This window comes from Pteropus alecto, unplaced genomic scaffold (genome assembly GCF_000325575.1).
Source record: "Pteropus alecto unplaced genomic scaffold, ASM32557v1 scaffold69, whole genome shotgun sequence".
In the NCBI taxonomy this organism is placed as follows: Eukaryota; Metazoa; Chordata; class Mammalia; order Chiroptera; family Pteropodidae; genus Pteropus; species Pteropus alecto.
Genome location: NW_006494610.1, coordinates 6,016,630 through 6,037,030, shown reverse-complemented (window position 1 = coordinate 6,037,030; position 20,401 = coordinate 6,016,630). Strand labels below are relative to the sequence as shown.

The window sequence follows — 20,401 nt, the reverse complement described above, 5'->3', positions numbered from 1 at the left end:
GAGAATGAATATTTATGTCTCGAATATCGCCGGGTTTCAGGACAGAATTACGAGACATTTGCTATTAACATTATATTAAGATAATGCTTATTAATATTATGAAATATGCAGTTCCTTTTCTCCTTATTGATCCATTAGGTACAACAAAGTGAATTTAACAAATGGATCTGTTTCTTCCTTTTTTTTTGCTGGTTAAATGCTCTGTTTTTTTAAAGGACATTATACAGGTTAAAACTAGTTTAGATAATATTTAAAGAAGGAGAGGTGTTATTTGTTTGATATCTTCAGAGAAATAAAGCATAATTTACATCTGAATTTTAGGAATTAACTGTTAATGATGTATATGTGTTTCTAAAACAGTATCAGCTATCCCTCTTGCAGAACTAAAACCAAAACGTTGAAAAAAAAGCAGCACACAATTGGAATTTTTACAACAAAAACTATATAGCACAGTAATTGTAAGACAAAAACCTATTCTAGCTTAGAAAAGAGCTAAATTTTACTGCATATTTGTCATGGTACATTTAAATTATAGTTTTAATAAAATACATCTTTAGATCAAAGCTGAAAGAAGACATCAGTAGTAGATCAGTGTATTCCATTTTTTCTTCTGGATGATGGATGGTTTATGTTTTTTATATTTCCACAGACCATTTCATTCAGTATCATTTTACTCCTCCAGTACATATAAACACGAGTGCTGGTAGACAAAAAAGATCCTCAAATCCAACTACGTTTTGGAATATTCATCAGCTTAGTAAATCCATGCAGCTTATTTTAAAGTTTTAGTTCAATAAAATGGCTTTGCTGATGCAATTTTTCTTCTTTAGATGGCAATATGGAAAATGACATTTTTATTTCTCAGGCAAAGAAGAAAGCGAAACCTGTACAATGAAATCCCATAGGAAACATTAAGTCTGCTAAAAGTGAACATCTGCGTTCACCTGACCACTATTACGTGTTGGTGTTAAGAAGAAAGCCTGTTAGGAAAGTTACTCATGGACTTAATTTATAATTGGTGGAACTCAGTTGCATTTCCCACCATTGTAAACATCCACATAATGCCATGAAAAAAGTTCATGTATATTGCATTTTTTCCAGTTATTGTCTTAGGCAAGTTTCTACTTGTTTGAAGTTTGTAGAGGTAATGCAGCTCAGACACTCCTGGGTGCCCTCTCAAATTCGTGGGTCCTCCTATTTCTACCTTTCTTATTTTCCTGTAAGTGCTTCCATTTGTTACTGTTCCCTTGGGTATGTCCTAGCCTTTGCCGACGTTGTTTTCGGTCCCTTTTCCAAACTTGTTCACAGAACTCATCCATTGTGTTTAGGTTAGGGTGGTTGATGAGCTGCATGAAGTCTCTGTACCAGACCTTCTGGCTGGGGGTCATGCTGTTAGACATTTCTTTGGTCTTAGAGCCATCTCCATCATCATCTTTATGAAGAAGTTCTTCCAAATGTTCTGTGTCGATGACTTCCAGGGTCACTTTAAGAAGAGTTTGCATGAAGCCGTGCTCTACGGCATGACACAGGTAATTGCCTGAATTCTTCCGCTGAAGGCTACGCAGTAGAAGGCCTTGTTCTGTCCTGATGATATGATCATCCACTCTAATCTAGCAGAAGAAACAAAAGGCAGTAAAATATATACATATTTTTAAAAAAGTAAGTTCTGAAACTGTGTTGGGGCACACTTTAACAGTTAATAAAATTTCTAGCTTAGAGATATGAGAACATTTTCCCATCAGAAAAAAAAAAGTTATAAATTTCTGTCAGTTGTTTTTAAGATGCATTGCAAAATATTGTTTGTCTACTGTTTTAATTAAATTTCTCATTATAATAATTTAAAATATTCAAGATAATGGGAGAAAAGTACAAAGATATACTTTATTTACATGTTTGAAACAAGGCATATAAATATTTGAAAAAGTTAACATTAAATATTGGCATTGGAAATACAAAACCATGATATTAGAAGACAATGCAACATCGTAATTAACATAAGATTTGGGAAAAAATACAAAAATCAGGGGTTACATGCTTAATTATTTATTCAATTTCTTATGTCTTATATGTGACATAAAAAATGAAGATATGCTTTTGAATATATCTTACCTCATTTTTATTTTGAATACAGTTTACAAAAGAGATCCTGAAAGTTTAAACTAGTAAAGTATAAAATCAACCCTGACATTTGTATGATATGATTATCATTTAAAGACTGCTTCACATGTCAAAAAAGATAATGGGAGGATTTTTACCTTCATATTCAGATTATGTTTGTAAAATTGTCTGCGTGTAATACATTTACAAATCACCCACATAGTCTGGTTACCGTTATTTAATGCTTTTAAAAAGCATTGAAGCTCAGAGTACTCACTGAGAATTTCTGTGTATACATTAAAAAAAAAATACATATATATATACATATATATATATGTATTTTTTTTTTTAATTTACAGAGGAATAAACGTATCCATTTAAGGAGAAGATCTATCTGATGCTACATGCATGGTTCATATCAGAATTCATACTGGGACCTTAGATCCTTCATCCTAAACCTACTACTCCCTTCCCCAAACCTCTCCCTCCTCATTTGAAAGTGAATGGAAAAAGAAATACACGTTTTTATAGCGGCATTAATTGAACAAAAGTTAAAATTAGTATGAGGATTTGATTTTTTGAAGACAATATAGATAACATAATTGCCTTGTAGATAACGCGTAAAGAAAAAAGACTAAAATATATCCCCAAAGGGCTTCTGGGACAAAAGTCTTCCAGCTTACCTTTGTTTCTCCAGCTCCTAAAATAAGCCTGTCATATAATCAGGCTTCAATAAACACTTATTTAATGAATGAGTGATTATTGGGTTAGGAAAAGGATAAAGATTCACAGTACTTTCCTCCTCCTCAAGTCAACCATGCTGGGCTCACTTAGAACATATTAGAAATAATCCAGTCAAATTCATTCCTATACCTCTTCTTTTCTCTCTTCATTTCGCCTCTGGAATTGCCAATAGACCAGAGCTCGCTGTGACTTTGGACTGCATTCCAGGAACGTGCTACTATTTTCTACTCCATAGATAATTCTTTCTTCGAGGCTGTGGCCATGGTGATTATCTGTTGGGTGATGAGGAAATGAAACAAGAAAATATTAGAAAAGTAAACTCAACTTTCCAAAGTATTTATTTGGAAACTCTGGAGATAAATTTATAGCCATGTTGGAAGTCTTTTCGAAATTAATTGATGACAGAAATTTCGAGGATGTAAAGTTTCAGAACCCAAGTGCTTATCAAAATAGACTAATTGTTTTGGTATGGGTTATAAAAAGCATATGCAGATATTTGTGTATCAGAAAATAGCATTACATTAACAAAATCAGTCATATGTGCAGTATAACTATATACCTTTATATGCCATGATAATACTTTCCACGAAATTATTTTCACTGTAAAATTCTATGTTCTGACTAATTGGGCTACTTCATATTATACTATTCTCTACAATGAAAATTATTTGACTGGGCTTTTGGAAAAAAACAAACAAACAAGATTTTTGCCTCTTTGTATTTGTTTTTCATTTGTAAAATTACATTCACAAACCAATGTTTATCTAGTATTTTATAAGAGGTAAAGTTTGGGAAGTTTATACTCCCTTACAATAACTCTTAAATAATCCCCAAGTTTGTTCAGAAGATCAATTGGTGTGAAATGTTTGAGATGGCACAGAAGAAAGATGCAGTTATAATGCAATGTGGTTTCAGTTTGTCCTTATTTTAAAATGAGACATCTTTTAAGATTTTCAAGAATTAGGCTAAAGAATATGGCAGGAGTATGTAATAAAATGCAGCAGTAAGGAAACCTGTTTCCTGATTAAGTTTCTATTATTTTACCCTTTATGCAACCTCCTTCAATGTGGTAAATAAAACACAGTTAAGATCAAAAGTACGAGATAGGGAGTCTAGGTAAAACTCATTTATCAAAAAAAAAAAAAAGGAACTCATTATCTTGTATAATCCTGTTTCCATTATGACATCCTGTACAATCTGGAACTCATTAAATTAATTTAGAAAATAATAAATATATTTTCACATGCATAGAGTGACAGTGAAGACAGATGAAAATTTTTGCTCTCTACTTCAAACTTAGCTAAATTTTTAATTTAAACAAGTTTTCCCCCTTTTTTGGCATCACTTTGACAGTTTTACTCTCATTATAATCAACTGAGTACTTTTGTCTGTCATAGACAATATGATTTGCTCTCACTAGGTTTAAAACTTTCCAAAACCTTGCTTCAATTCAAATTCCGTACACGGCCTACGTCCATCATCTCCTAGTCTCACCCTTCTTACAATCCACCTTCTGCCTCCATTTGCTATCTCTGGAGTTCAGTGCCTTTTACTCTATTGATTTAAAAGATCAATCTCCTAGAAATAGGAAAAGAAATAGGAAGTGACCAAAATATAAGAAACATTTAACTAATTCAAAGTCACTTTTTTTTCATATTGGAGATGCATACACACACACACACACACACACACACACACACACATATCTTTTTCAAGATCTACATTGAACATGGTAGTATTTTTCTTTATCCTCTGAAATTAGTATGTCTTTGGTTAAATGGATATGGCACATGTTGCTCTGCTAGTCTACAAGAGATCTGCTTCCCTGAATAGAAATAAAGTGAATCTCTATTCTCGACAGGGGCTGAAAAGTCTCCTGTGATTCAAGAGCTACCTTGAACAATGAGAATGTCTTGTCACAGAGGTCAATACAATTTCCACTGAAAACATTTCTTTTCCTGCTAATTGTTGTGCAGTTTAAACTCTTTTGATTTATAAATCCTTTTAGTAGGAATATTATTCAGCCTTTAAAAAAGAAGGAAATCTGCTATAGGCAACAGCATGGATGGACTTTGAGGACATGCTAAGAAAAATAGGCCAGTCACAAAAGAACAAATACTGTATGATCCCACTTATACGAGCTGTCTAAAAATAGTCAGATTCCTGAAAGCTAAGAGTAGAATGGTGGTTGCCTAGGGCTGTGAGAAAAGGAAAATGTGAAATTCCTAATTAATGGGTATATAGTTTCCATTATGTAAGATGAATTAGATTTTGATACCTGCTGTACAAAATTGTGCTTATTACGAACAATAAAACTATTGTACACTTAAAATATTTTAAGAGGGTAGATCTCATGTTAAATGTCCTAACTCCAATAAAATAAAAAATAAAAGAAATCATTTTACTTTTAGGAAGACACTTTTCATTCAGTCTCTAAATAGTAATGGGTTATAAGATACATAGAAAACATCCATTGGATTTAGAAACAAACGACATAGTCATTCACTAATATTTTCTAGTTTACCAGCCATGCCTCTCATTTCTAGTAGAAATTTATGACAATAACTGACTTGTTTCTCTCCTAATCTACATTACATCTATAGAAATACAAGATGTAAGTTATTGCTGTCAAACACAGAACCCTGTTTAAATACTTCAGTATGCTAGTTTCCACATATCTAAGAATAATAATGTAACTTGTATAATAAGAAACGAGAGTTAATTATTAATATAACATCAATTGGTTACATTTTTTTAAAAAATCACTAAATTGTCTTCTTCCCTGTTAATATCATCATACTATCCGGTCCTCAGAGAGCTTCCTGTTAGCCTTCCTTACAGTCCTGGGAAACCTGTTCGGCTTTTAGTTTCTCTTCTTCGATTTTCCCTGGTGACAGCAAATGTTTCCTAATGTGCGCACACACGTGCACACACATACTGAAATTCTCTTAATAGATGTGTTCTTTAATTTTAAAATATTTCATTTTATCTGCTACTTATCTATAGTAGAATCTAATATAGTGTTTGATTTAATCAAGGACTTACACCAAGTTGTTTCTAGTTAAATATAATAAAAGGTCACGGACTTCTTCAAGAACATTATGATATTCAGGTACTTTTCCATCTGAATAAGGTAAGAACCACAACTGGTATATGTGGTACATTGGCGTGGTGCTGTTAGTTAGTTTGCCTTGATAATGACTCTTGCCAATACCTTAAGGATTTATTCTCCTCTAACTTGGCCTTTTCTATGTCTCCTTTGTCCAAATAAAAAGAACAAGAAAAATCTTCTAGTTAGTAAGCAGTGAGCCAAAGTCCTGTCTCATTAACTTCAAGAATAGTCAGTATGCAGAGGTACCGGTGTCTTTCTTTGGTTTGAGATTCTCCTATTTTATGTTTTGTTGAGTCCTGTCATCAGCAATAATTGCAAAAATTAAATTTACACTGAATATGGTTGTTTTAATCCTTCTGCAGCAGAATGTTTCTATCATAAGTAACTTTTGATTTAGGACCAGAATTTTCATTTAAAGTGGTTTCAACCAAACGTTTATATATTGGGGCACTTAGATGTAACAACCTGTAAACATTTTCCCATACCTAACCATATAAACAGATCCCTGGTAAGTATTTCAGAAAGAATAATTAAAAGCCACATAATAAATATTTATTCCTTTCCCTAACCCTTCTTCTCCCCTGCTTGAGTAAATTCTAAGTAGAAACATTAGAGGTCCAATACCAATGTATTCCTCTCCTTTAGGCCCTCCCTCCTTTCTTCTCTTTGCTTCTCAATCTCTCTTTGTCTCTGTCTCTCTGTCTCTCTCTCTCTCAAAAAAAAAAAAAAACAAAATTACAAACAGAGAAAATATTTTGATTTTTGTCTTCTAAACTTACTAGATTTTCAATATTTTCTTAGGATGCAAATTTACTATTGTATCAACTGTTTATTAAAGCAAAGAGCTCTGCAAAGAAGTAGTAACATAATACAGTTATGCTATAAGTATTTTTCAAAGTATATACTATTGAATGCATAATTATTCAGTATACATCAAAAGTTCAACTGAGAAAACATTGTTCATTAAAGATTTCCTGAAGGATATGAAATCTTGCATGTTCAGGGTAAGTATAATCTATAATCTCCCTCTGGATTAAACAAGTTGATTTGCAAGCATTTTATATGTAACATGTTGTGTTAATCCCATCATATAATTGATTTTACTGAATTGTGTTGTGTGAGGTCCTTCTGACTTATGTTGAGGGAACAAAAGCAATACACCATGGGTTTGCTTACTGTGTTTTTGTTCCAATATTACTGAGTATGGTATTCGTTGCATTGTACTGTTTCTCTATATTCAATTTTGAAAATGTTTTCTTTTTTTTCTTTTTGATGTTAGTTTTTAGACACTGTTGAGCTTTTCTTGAACAATTGATTTTTTTAATGAACTTTGTGATTCATCAATTGATCACATTTTCCCCTCTATATTGGCGAGAAAAAAAAACTGTTACAAAATTTAATATCTTATTCCTATGACTTCTTGGTAAATCTGTTCTTCCTGCATGCCTGGTTTTGTTCTCTGTCAGCAAACCTGCTTTGCCTGTATTACATTATTGATATCTTTATTTTATCTTTGTTTTTAATCAAACAATTGCATATTGTTTGAAATATATTAATATATTAGTTACTTAACAATTACTAATAACAAAATTTTAAATTCTTTTTTAACATCTTTTTTATTGTTCTTAAAAATATGTCTACACAGAAATAGTCATAAATATGTAAGATGATATTGTTATTGCTTTTCTTAATGATAGTTTCAACTGATAATTCAAAACTTAAAATCTTTTATTGAGAATTCAAACTAAAACAAATTGAATACCTTCCCAATATTAACACTGCTCTCCCACCGCCATCAAAGAAAGCATTCTATGCCTCCTAAAAACCTCTTTTTTGCATATATCTTTAGAGAACATGTAGCCTTATTTGTTATAATTATTTACTAATCTGGTTATCTTCCTCTATATTTTGCATTCTATAATCCTAGCACGAGGCAGTCATAAACCCTTAGCTGATGTTTGGTGAATGGCAAATGCAGGTAATTATTTACTCTGCATTCGAAAGCTGAATCTCATGTAACTTTGACATCCTCAAAACAGTTATCATAATTTTATTAAAAAATGATTTAAAATTTGATCAATTAAAAAGGGCCTAGGGTTTATACCCTGATTTTGACAGAATATATCATTAAACCACTGTTAAATGTAAATATTTCAAATCTTCTAAATTTGTCATTTTAGAATGCTACAACAGTTGATTTTGAGATACGGTAGAAGATGATGTCTAATCAAGTATATTCCAAATGCAAAATTCCAAATATGGAATAATAAGAAGAGAAAGAGATTTGATAAATCATATAAATACATTCTCACATCTCTGGGGACACTTACACCTCCAAAGGATGTCTGTGTCAAGGAGTAATATTGTAGATTTCCAGAAAGAAAGCAATCTCAATTTAATTCATTTTAAAATATATTTCCTCTCTTAGAAGAAAGCAACTGTTTTGAATACAAACTTTTGTCATGAAAATTATTAGTAGACAAGAGGATATAGTTGTTAAATCAGCATAATGAATTCTCATGGGTTGAATTGAATAGTTAGAGCAAAATAATTGAGAAGCAACAAACATTAAAATTATTTTAAAAGCACCGTAGTGTGTTTGAATAACACAATGTTACAATATGTAGCAGCAGTTAATGACTAGAAATAATGTTTCTGAGGAAGCAATCTTCAATTAATCATTTCCTCTTTTAGTGGGATAATTTATGGAAATGAAATGAGCCTAATAAACCAGAAGAAATGGGAGGAAAGAAAGAAGTTAAATAAATTGCTTCCTTTTGTAACAACAAAAAGTCATGATATCCATCATTTGGCCAGAAATATCATGTTGCTAAAGGCCTTATTTAGTATTTGATTCTCTTCCAATATAGCAGAAACAGAAGGCATCATGTTTCAGCTTTCCATTTATTTCAATCTCCATTTTAACCCCGTAAATGTCTCCCAAGATTGAAATGTTAATAATGTTAGAATCTTAGAAAATTTGATGTCATATACAAAAGACAGAGATGGGTGAGGTAGTGAACCACATTTTTATTCAACTATTTGATCTCTGTTAACGCTTTTGATGTCCTCTCCTTTAGGTTATTAAAAGATTGAATTTCACAAAGAATGAAAATAGAAGTAAAATTTAACTTGGAGGAGGGGCAGATGGTGGTAAATTATTTTAAATATTTAGTTGCTGAACTACATAAAGAGAAATCTAATTCCAATTGCTTTTATCACATTTAATTTTAATATTTTACAGTATAAATTTTTTCTCAACAATATTGAGAAAAGGTCAAGAAAAGGAGGAAAGGAAGTGTTGCCCATCAATTCTTGGTGACATAGGAAACTGCAGATATACATGTCTTGAGTATAAACATCATTACTCAGATTTTCCTTACTGGATTCTAGATGATTTTCTCTAGAAATACAACAGATGCTTTATTGATAGAAAAGACTCTAACTTGGCTTCGAATGAATGCATCAGATCTCTTTCAGAAGCATTAGCTGAAAAGGCATTTCACAGATGAATCAATGACTCTTGGAAACATGTAAAATATTTTAAAATAAAAAAAAAATTGAAGACAAAAAGTTTCAATTAATTTTTAACATTCATGTATATCTTTGGGTCTGACTACTAAGATGTCTAACAATTGATTTAATCTGATATACTGTAATGTACTTAAAACAAATTCTATAATATGTACTAAGCTATATGACAAGGATCCTGTTTATTTGTCAAGGTAATGTTTAGTATAATGCTTCTCTAATGTTTTGTATGATTCTTATGCCAACTAGTTTCTCTATAAATGTTTGTTGAATGCTAATTTGCATGAATGCACCTAGAAATTCATGCATATGTATATTTTAAAGTCCATGTGCTTAATATAACAATTTATCAAATACAGAAAAAATTTAACCAATAAAATCTTAAAGAAAGCTTAAACTTATCATTTATCAACTTGCTAAAATAAATTTACATTTTAAACTACTTTGCTATATGCTGTAAATTAAGATCCCTCAACAGTGATAGAAATACTTATCAACCAGTGTAAAGCATTTAGAATTTTATAAAGTAGTTTGCAATCTTCCTTGAATCCACAGATTCCTGTGGGTTTGTATTTAAAATCTTCTTGTTGGTATATAGATAGGTAGATGGATAAATAGACAGAAATGACCAGGGTATTTTAATTTTATTGTTCATAAGTAATTATTGTTTCAGAGAAAGTAACTAGTATTTCATTTTTTAGAGATTTATTAATTCAAAATATGGAAATGAAATTGAGGTATTAGGAAGTTAACTATGAGACCATTTGAATAGTTATATTTAATACTGTGCTTAATATCTTGTGATGCCAAAAGCTACAGTGCTTCTTAATATGGAGCAGCCCGAAACTCAGTTACTTAAAAAACAACACTAATATGAAGATATCTACTGTAATATTAATTTATTTATATTGAACATCTGTTATGTATTATTTTCAAGATTTTATAGCAAATGCTTTACCAAGAAAGCACATATAATCTATATGCACGAGTAAAATTATCATAAAACTTTTACATTTAAAAACAGAAAACATAAACTTTGATGTTTATTTTTTCCCAAGAGATATGATAGGAGATGGTGGAAAACACCCATTTGTGGATGCAGAAAATTTCCATAAACAATAATAAAAATACCATCTTGCATTTTAATATGCTTTCCTTATAAGCTTGGAACTTAAAAAAATATAGCATGCTTTAAAAACTTTGTTTACAATGCTTAAATTATAGGTGTAAAAACACTTGAGTGATCTTTAATGACATATTTAAAAACTTTAATTAAGAACAATGATGACATAAATATTTGAAACTTCTTATTCAAACTGTATATGCATGTTTTATACATATATACTATAAATAATTGGATTATTTGCCTAAGGTACTGTCAGATGATAGTTATTGTGATGATTATGTCCAGCGAAATAGTTTCAAAAAAGGTTTACAAAAGTTAAAGAAGATAATAATGCAGTAAGTTCATTCTAGATGCATGCTTCTTTATATTTTAAGATTTCTGATATCAGAATGTGTCTTACAGTTGCTCTTGATCTGAGTTGAAGTTACCTTCTTTCAGAAAAAACGGTTCTTCTGCCAGACACATGAGACCCTACTAAACTGATACTTCTTTAAATTAAAATTTTGTCTGAGGTTGTTGGAATGAATTCAGAAAGTAAACCTTCATGAGTGCCACCCTGTTTCAAGAAGTGTTTTTACCCCTTTCCACTGTCCACGATTATGGCTAAAACAAGCAAATTTCCTCATCTTTTTCTGCATTGGAATTTATTTCCCCTTTGTGCTAATACTGAAACATATTGTGCCTTGGTTTGATACTGGAGCCATCTTATAAGATTGCTTATCTTGAGCAATTTTTTTTTCTTAGTAGTACATAAAATAATGGTGCATCTTATATATAGTGACATCTTAGACTTGATACAATTTGGTAATTTATTAAAATTAGGGATTTTTTTAGGGCTGACGTCATGTTCATCTATCAAATCTTGAAGATTCTCTTGGGCTAAATGCTCAGATTCACAGTTGGATTTTCTACATGTATAAAAGAAGCCAAGGCACAGACCAGATTAGCATTGCTACAAAGTACTAAATTTACAGCTCTTCAGACCATTAGGATGACACTGCCAAAGATATTTTATGAAATTTTGGAATGACTTTGATGCCAACCAAGACATAAATTGAGCTAAGTGTGGAGACACTTAAGAAGATTGAATTCTATGGAAATTTTACTATGAGATGCTAGAAAGAAAATGAATGTATGTGGAACAGCCCAGAGAAATATTACAAAGTAAAATTCAAAGATGATATTAAACTAGAAGTTAGAGTATTAAATATTTCAAAGATTCAAAAATATTAGATGATTTTAATTTTTTAAAAAAATGTTACTCATGTTGAAGCTTTTTCTTCTCTGGACATGTAGATCATAGCATGGCTCTTTCTTTTGTAGTAAAGAAGAAGGCATGGGAGGTAGTTTAAAGGTAAATTGACTCAGCCACTTGCACTCTTGAATGCAAAGTCAGACCAGCTCCAGTTTTGTGTACAACAGTTATTTTAAGGAAGGGAACATATTGAAAATAACCCGAGATTTCTCTTTAGTATTCTGTATGAGGTGTGAGTAGTGAGACAAGAAGATCTGCCAGCACATACATACTTAGGGTTTTGTATTAAAACTTTCCTAGGTGAATGGCCACCAGTGACGGAAGAGAGCATGCTGGATCAAGGAAAGGGGGGCTGGATTCTTCTATATTTCACCTAGGCCAACTCACTATTAGTGCGCTCTTTAACTAGAGGGAGCAGAGCGCTGAGTGATTGTTAAAGGTTTCATCGAGAGTAAAATTTCTTCCACTTAATTCTGAGTTATTTTATATAGTCTCTCTATTAAAACCTCAGGATATGTAAAATATAGAGTGTTACAAAATATGTTTACCATTACAGCTGGAACTGATTTAGCTTCAAGTTGCTTAGCAGCTTTCTGTGAAAACATCTCATATCTTTATATGTTTCCATATGAGCACATATGTTTTACTCAATGTGAGATGTGACATTAACAAGACAGCATATATGACATAACAGGGCTGGCCTCTGAGTTTTTGCCCATTTCATTTTTAAATATTGATAACACCTATTCCAAGATAATTCACGGATTCCTAATGGGAAGCCTCAGCCTGGCCATGTGGGAATGCCTGACTTAGTTTCCAAACATTTGAAATTTACTATAATCTTACTTTTGGTCAATTATCAGTACAAGCAGACAGAAATAAAGAGGCCTTTGAAAAAAGGAATGTTTTATTGCTGCAGAGCTTCTTGGATGATTTTACCATTTCCTCCCATATATCACAAGCATCTACTTAGAGTTGTTTACACACACGCACACACCCACCCCCCACACACACACACACAGCCCAGTAATAATGAACCACAACAATTCCCCTTACCCCTACCAAATGCATTCTGATTGAAGAATTACAAGAAAAATTGATTCACGTTCGTTTTACTTTGTATAGCTAAGCAGTTCTTAAATATTCCCAATTTTTAGTCTTTTCAACTCCAATTTCATCAAAACAACTTTAAAATTTGAAATACTCTCTAGTGCTCATTCATTCAACAGTCAACAGCATTAATTTATCTACACTCTCATTTAAAAAAAAATATGCCTTTGATCAGCTTTTCCATGTATATGAACATTCATGATTCATATATATATAATTTTTAAAAAATACTAACTGGGTCTTTGATGATATTGGATTGTTAAACAAATAGATGTATCAGTAAAATATTGTATTAAAATTAAAAATATTATATTGTATTATACAAATAATTGGTTATCAGTAAAATATAAATATATATTTATACATGAAATTCTCCAGTAATCTTTAAAGCATAGCACAATATCTTTCATATACTGTATATGATAATTGTTTATTAGTTAATTCACTGGTTGAGATTTCTTAAGAGATTTTGTTTCTGAATATGATGGTGTTAATAATAACAATGTATGACTTAAATAATTTTTACAGTAAATAATAGATGTTATTTAGTTCAAATCTCTACTAAAAACAAAAACGATAAGTATTTATGCTGTAGCTTGAAATATTTGGATAATTTATTCAACAAATATTTATTAAATATCTGCATGTTATTTATTATGATGTCGACAATGTTGTATCTGTTGTAGCTCTAGAGATATAAGAATGAGCAACATAACAATGTCCATTTTAATAAAGAGATTAAAGTCTGATTGAAAGTGAGCTCTACTTACATCGCCTTGCTTCTTTTCCTTCCAGTTATAATCATTAGCTTCTCAGTAGCTAAGCGAATAGATTCTTTAGTATAATGAATTAATATTTCATAATACTGTATTGCTTAAATGGTGCTGATCATAATTCAAAATTTTTACATGGTATAGATTAATAGAAGACTAATGAGTTTTATTGTCCAATTGAGTTATGTCATTTGAAAAATTTAAGAACAGTGTGTCAATAATGTACTATACCTGTATAAAGAAAAAATTCATAACATTTGCTTCAGTTTAGTACTACTTTTTTTTTTTTAATAATGAGAACAATAACAGACAGGAAAATCCTTGGTAAAAAAATTTTTTGCAAGCAAAATGGATCCAAAATATAGGCTCAATGTATGGTTTACTGGTATGGGTATCTTCCAAACAACCCTGTGAGAATTTTTGAATCACACACCAGCACATATAGGATATACAACAGGGGATCTGACTTTCAGAAAGGTAGCTAGGTTTTGGAACACATGCTAGGGTGCAATTTGTGTAGTGTGTGTTCTTTCATAACATGCATGAAACATGAATATTCCACACGCAGAATGAGTTAATGAAATCCAAGTTAATTGATAAAAAATATCAGACCTTCTTTTAGGATTAATGTAAAAGGCACCAAAAAAAGTTAATATGATAATTATGTTCAATTACATGTAAAATGTGTGTATTTTACATTCTAGTCATTTTTAACTATATTCATTAGCAGTGATGCCATTGATAAGTTTCACCAGCAGAGGGAAGCACAGCTTCATTGTTATTTTTGTAAAGGGTCACAGTGGGGAAGTGAGGTATACTACAATTTTACTGCATTTTTAATTAAGATTGGTTGGTATTTCAGCATTAAATAAGTAACCTGACATTAAATTGGCCTTGACATCTTTTAGGAGGCATAAAATAAATTTGGTCTAAAATCCCCAGTTCAAGAGAATATTCTATTAGTAAATCAGTGTGAAAACATCAGAATTATCTTCTACTTGACGAGGATACCCCAAAACAATACATAAGGTTTATATCATCGGTATATTAATGAATACTTTGCATGGTTTATTTTAATACACTTTCTTCTTCGATATATTTAAATATTTTTGTTGCCTACTACTCTCATGTCACTACTATATATGAAAACATGTACCTAAACTTTTTGTTAATGTAAGGAAATTGAGCTTTAAGTTTCATAAGAGTCTAAAATCTTGACTTGATCATACTTGCAATAATAAGACATACTTCAGTGCTTTGTGTTCTTTAGAATTTTCTTTCTCCCAGATTTTCATTCTCTTTATTTACATTTCTATAAGTATTCTGGGAGAGGTGTGTGCCCTGCATAAATGCGTGTAGATATGCATTATTTCTTAAGATTTTATCCTAGCGTTAACAGGTTGAAAGATGAAAAATGTTGTAACTTACCATGATGTTGTAAGTCTGAACAGTGAGTTAGTGGGTCTCCATTTCTTATATCTTGTCGTCTTGTTCGTCTAAAACAATTACATTTAAAAAGTATTATTGTATCTCTATTCTCTCTTGGGAATTTGTCATAAAAATTAAGAAGTATCAAAAATCAAAACTCTAAGAGCTTATCGAAAGAGATGCATCTACACCTGAATAAAAGATTTTTTAAAAGCAGCTCATTATACCTGTAAGAGCAGTCTCCAAGATAATCAAAATGGGAAATAGTATACAATTGTACTGGCAATGTGTTAAAAGTCTTTCTAAGCATTGATAACAGAAAATTCATGGCTTTTTTTGCTACTGGATGCCAATCAATAAGAATCTAACATCTAGAAACTCCTAAATTTTTAGCAGCTTAAATTTTGAAGAAAAAGCACAAAATATAGACTAGCAATCCATTTCTTCAATAAACAGAATTTAATGTTTATTCTGATTATAAATGAAGGAGTAAGCTTGAAAATTAAAATTCACATGTGTGTTCTCTTTCTCTTAACACATACACATGATTTCTGAAATAGACTTTTGTTAAATCTAAAAGAATTAAGAAAATGAATTCTATTTTAAATTAATTTTTTATTTTCCATTTTTGTTGCTATATCAATCTTTTTAAAATAAAAGATTTATCAATGATCGTATAGCTATGATTGCAAACCGATTTACCTTTGAAGTGAATAAAAGAAGAAAAGCAACAAATATTGAGATCAAGTCCTACTTTTGTCAGAAGAAAGTGAGGGAGAAGACAATGAATTTACCACTAAAAGAAAAGCCAGATTTACTATAAAAATCTAAATGAATTTCTCCTACATTCTACTGCTCAGGTCATGTTAGCTGCAGTCCAAACTAGGTGTCCTCTCTGCACTTTGATAATTGTTGACTGGGGAGGAGGTTGGCTCTAGTCATTGTGGTGCAAACTAGATGTGTATTTGAGAAAGAGGATAAAAATGGAGATTGGCTATGTGTAACACAGACTGGAAAAGATTGGAGACACTTGTCCAACTGTTTTCTGAATCTATTTTAATGGATATTGTCTTGCCATAAAGTTAGTTATCATCCCTCGAAAGATCTGTCATAAAGGCCATTGAAAATTGCAAACATGGAATTTGTTACTGTATTCATAAATTTAGAACTCCGAAGTATTTATAGATTTCTATTTGTAGAATTGGTGAGACTATCAACAGATGTTGCACATTTCAAAATTGAGCCAACAAGAGAACTTGTGAAACACGAACCACAAAGCATCTGAGAAGGCATTTTTACTGCAATTTAAGCTTTTGAAAAAAGCCATCACAAAGAATACATAAATGTGAGGCCTCTAAACATCTTTTCCAGAGACAAATAAAGTTGGGTTAAGTAAAATCTGCAAGGCACAGCAAAAACGTGTTAACAATCTTGGATTGTAGGTAAGCAATAAACACATTTCAAATATATAATACTATACAGCTTTTAACATTATAGATGAAGTGATGATTTCTAAATTTAGTTTTTATTAAAATTGTCTCAAAATTAGAATGGATTATTACTAAATTAGACAATTGTATACACTTTCACATGGAAAGGAAATAAAACTCATTTTACTTCAAACACTAATTCTACATTTTCGAGTAACATTAAGTCCCATAGTGCTAAAAGATTTTAAGAACCATAAAATTTTAACCAAATAATTTAATTTGATTGCAGTAAAAATACATATTTCTATTTATTAAACTATCTATGGTTTCTTTAATCAATAACACATTAATTCCACACTTTTTATTTTAAATTCACAACAAAAATGGTAGTTAAATCAAAGTTATACAAACGTGTTATCTTAATCCTGAATGTTAAAGCCTTAAGAAAATTGTATTTGTTACATGAAATAAGCTAATACTATATTTACATTTAATATTAATAACATGACAACTATGTTTTAGTCCACATGGACTAATTATAGGATAGATTTAAATTGTAAATTATTTTTCACTGCAGTCAGTATTATCTAAAGTGTATAATCAACAGATTTTAGTAGCCATTAGGGTTATTTATTCCTCATAATATTTTTTCCCAAACATTTGAGATAAAGCTAATGTAGAACACACTTTACTAGCAACAACAGCAAAAATCAACATTAACAGCTTCTTGTAAAATATTAGCTATAATAAAAAAAACAAAGCAAATTTTATTGGTCCTAAAATGTAGTGGCTTGATGATGTTACTTTCTATTTTATGTTTCAGTAGGCTAATGTGTACACTATTAATCTTTAGGTTTATATTAACAAGATATTGTATATTACTTTCATCTATCATTGCCTGTTTCCTCAATACTAGTAAATACAACAGAGAAAGGAAGCCCATAAGTGAGCCATAGAGAACATGTTGAAATAACTATTTTATCAAATAAATAAAATGTTTTTATTTTTTAAAGCAAAAGTAAATAAAGTTTGTATACAACTTTTAGGATGTGCTAAGAATTCCCTCAAGTATAACTGTATTTCCTGAACATAAAACTATATCAAATGATCAAATGTTTGTTCCTAATGCATTCAATCTTCCAGACAGCAATTTAATTTTATATAAGCATGTTGTTTTAGATAACTTCTAGGTATATCTTAGCAATTTTTATTTAAGCATGACTGAAAAAATACTTATAAGTATTACCAAGAATATACTTAAAATATTTGTATAATACATATCTACAGATTGATAGATATTTTATTATGTACTTTTATATTTCAAGTTCAAATATTGCAAATACAAAATGATATCACGATAATATGGTAGCTTTTAAATTTCTTAGGTCAAATTAAGATATATTTTGGGAAAAATAAAGATATATTTTGATGCTAGTTAATCAACATTGTACAAAAATATGATATCTTCAAAACTAGAAATAATTCTTAACTTTTATAATTGGGTACCTGTATACTAAGACTCTAAAGTTAAATAAATTATTTTCTGTTCATCCAAGGATATAAGTTGCCATATTAAAATTTAAAACTAGGATAAAATTTTGCTGGATAGAAAAAGAAGAGCATTTTTGGATAAAAGAACATTTTGGTAAAAAAGCACAAGGCCCAGTTTAGGTTCTTTGTGCCTTTTTCTGGGGCCTTGGCCCTCAGTTTTCCCCCTGTGTAAAGCGAAGTTGCAAAACTTCATAATTTCCAAGTGTAAACATTCAAGAATATTATTGTGATGTTTTAGATTTCCCTCAGTAATTTATTAAAACCATTTGTCCCATTACATTTAGTACCCAATTATTCTATGATACGTTTTTTTTTCCTTTTGAATATTCAAAAGAAAGAAAAAAAAAAAGCTCTCTAAACCTTTTTATTCATCAGAAAATGGTTATATACTTATATGAAGATAGCTGTTCCAAAAATGGAATCAGGTGAGATAAATAGCAAATATTTTTATTTATTTTTAATATTTTTCCTACCTCTTTGCAGTAGGAAAATAGCGAGAGCATGAGGAGCCATCCCAGGCACAGTAAGGGTCTCGGGCAAGGCAGCACTCTGCGCAGGCTTTCCCGTAAATATCGCATCGGTGTAAAGGGAGCTGGGCAACCCCCGTCAGGGAGCCGATGTATAGTTGTTGCTGTGGAAAGAGTTTACTGTTATGACAAAAGCTATTTTGGTTTTCAAATTTCTTTTTTCTTAAAAAAAGAAAAAATGCATTTATACATATCTTATCAAAGATAAATTTATATTTGTGGGTTTTGAAAAAAATCTCATTATTGGTAGTTTTGTCAAAGGCCTGGCAGTGACCATTTAAAATACAGTAAGATCAAAACTTAATCTTATCGAAACAGGTGTATTTTATAAGCATAAAATCAAGGGAAGACAAAGGATGACAGTAATAGTTATATGTCAATTATTTAAATAAAAATATTTTTTAAAAAGACAGTAGGGCATTGAGCAATGTAATACTGAAATTCTAGTTTTTTGTTCTTTGATAACTCATTTATTTTTGCTTCTACCATTTATAATTTCAATTAATCAGATTATCTACAATGCCATGTATTCTTTAGGCAGGGATCATTTGCTTCTGATTCTTGGATGTCCCTATTACATTGCCTGAGATGTAGTTTGCCCCTCTGTAAGAAGGAAAAGGGCAAAGTTTTAGTGTTAGCATTTGTAAAATGTTTGTCCTTAAACTCTCTAAGAAGATTACTTTTAATGAAGCTACAAAATTACTTCTTATCTGAAAGATCATCAAAGAGGGGAATCAAGTACACTCTGACTCGTGTAGTAGACTTAAACCAAAAGCTCAGGTGTTGTGAAAAAATGCTGTATTGGGCATAGAGATCCCTGGATTCTAGGTCTTAACCTACATTAACTCGCTGTGTGACCTTGGGACAGTCACATAATTTTTCTAAGACTTCATTTCCTTATCTATAAAATGAGCATGTTTAATAAAATATGGCAACAAATTATTGTAATGAAAATCTGATGTGATTAAAATATCAAAAATTAAATACAACTCAATGACTAGCTTATATTTTACAATTAATCTGCAGTACTATTAATAATTTGCAAAGCTAATTATGCTACCTAAACGAAATAGAGGGGAGGCTTGCAGGTACCACAGAGCATAATCCAGTCACTAGCAAGCAACCTGATGTGTTTTTTCTGCCCAATTTAACATCACCGCAGGCTTTCTCACTATCCTCCTTAACAAGTTGCAGGTCATAAAGCAGGAGATGAGTCCATTTATCCAGAAAATTAGTTTCAACACTGCTTGTCTCTCTTGAAACAATGCCTCACTTTTAAAATTTCCATGAGCATGAATGAAACTGAGTCACAACCTAATGAAATCAAACTTCCAGTAATAGAAAATAAAGGCTAGGGACACTTTCTTCTGTCATTGTATTTTAAACTGATAAACTGTTTTTTTGATGAAATGTGTTGCATTTAATAGGCAATTCTTAATGTAGTTCAAAAATTTTTTTAAACAGAAAGGAATGTTTTACAATACTAAATATAATGTAATTAAGATTGGCAATGAAACCTAGCAGAGAATAAATAACAAAAAATCATTACAGAAAAGAATATCCCAGGCTCGCTTTCATCCTGGAAATCCCCAGATTTCCTTGCCAACATTTGACAATTTTTAGATTACAAGAACAGGTGAACACATACTTATGAAGTGTAAGATAACATTATCAGGTCAATTATATCTGCACTCTGAGTTTCTGTAAATATTTTGGA

At 30.8% G+C, this 20,401-nt stretch overlaps 1 protein-coding gene across 1 annotated transcript in view; it reads right to left on the bottom strand.

Annotated features, from left to right (window-relative positions):
- Positions 1-1,061: 1,061 nt before the first annotated feature.
- The window catches only part of SEMA3A (semaphorin 3A), a 194,634-nt gene continuing 175,294 nt past the window's right edge, over positions 1,062-20,401 (bottom strand). The window contains exons 14-17 of the mRNA XM_006925734.3: positions 18,631-18,788; positions 15,177-15,244; positions 2,971-3,113; positions 1,062-1,610 (exon numbers count right to left, since the gene is read on the bottom strand). Coding sequence (XP_006925796.1) covers positions 1,155-1,610; positions 2,971-3,113; positions 15,177-15,244; positions 18,631-18,788 — 825 coding nt within the window. The 3' untranslated portion in view covers positions 1,062-1,154. The remainder of the gene's footprint in view (positions 1,611-2,970; positions 3,114-15,176; positions 15,245-18,630; positions 18,789-20,401) is intronic.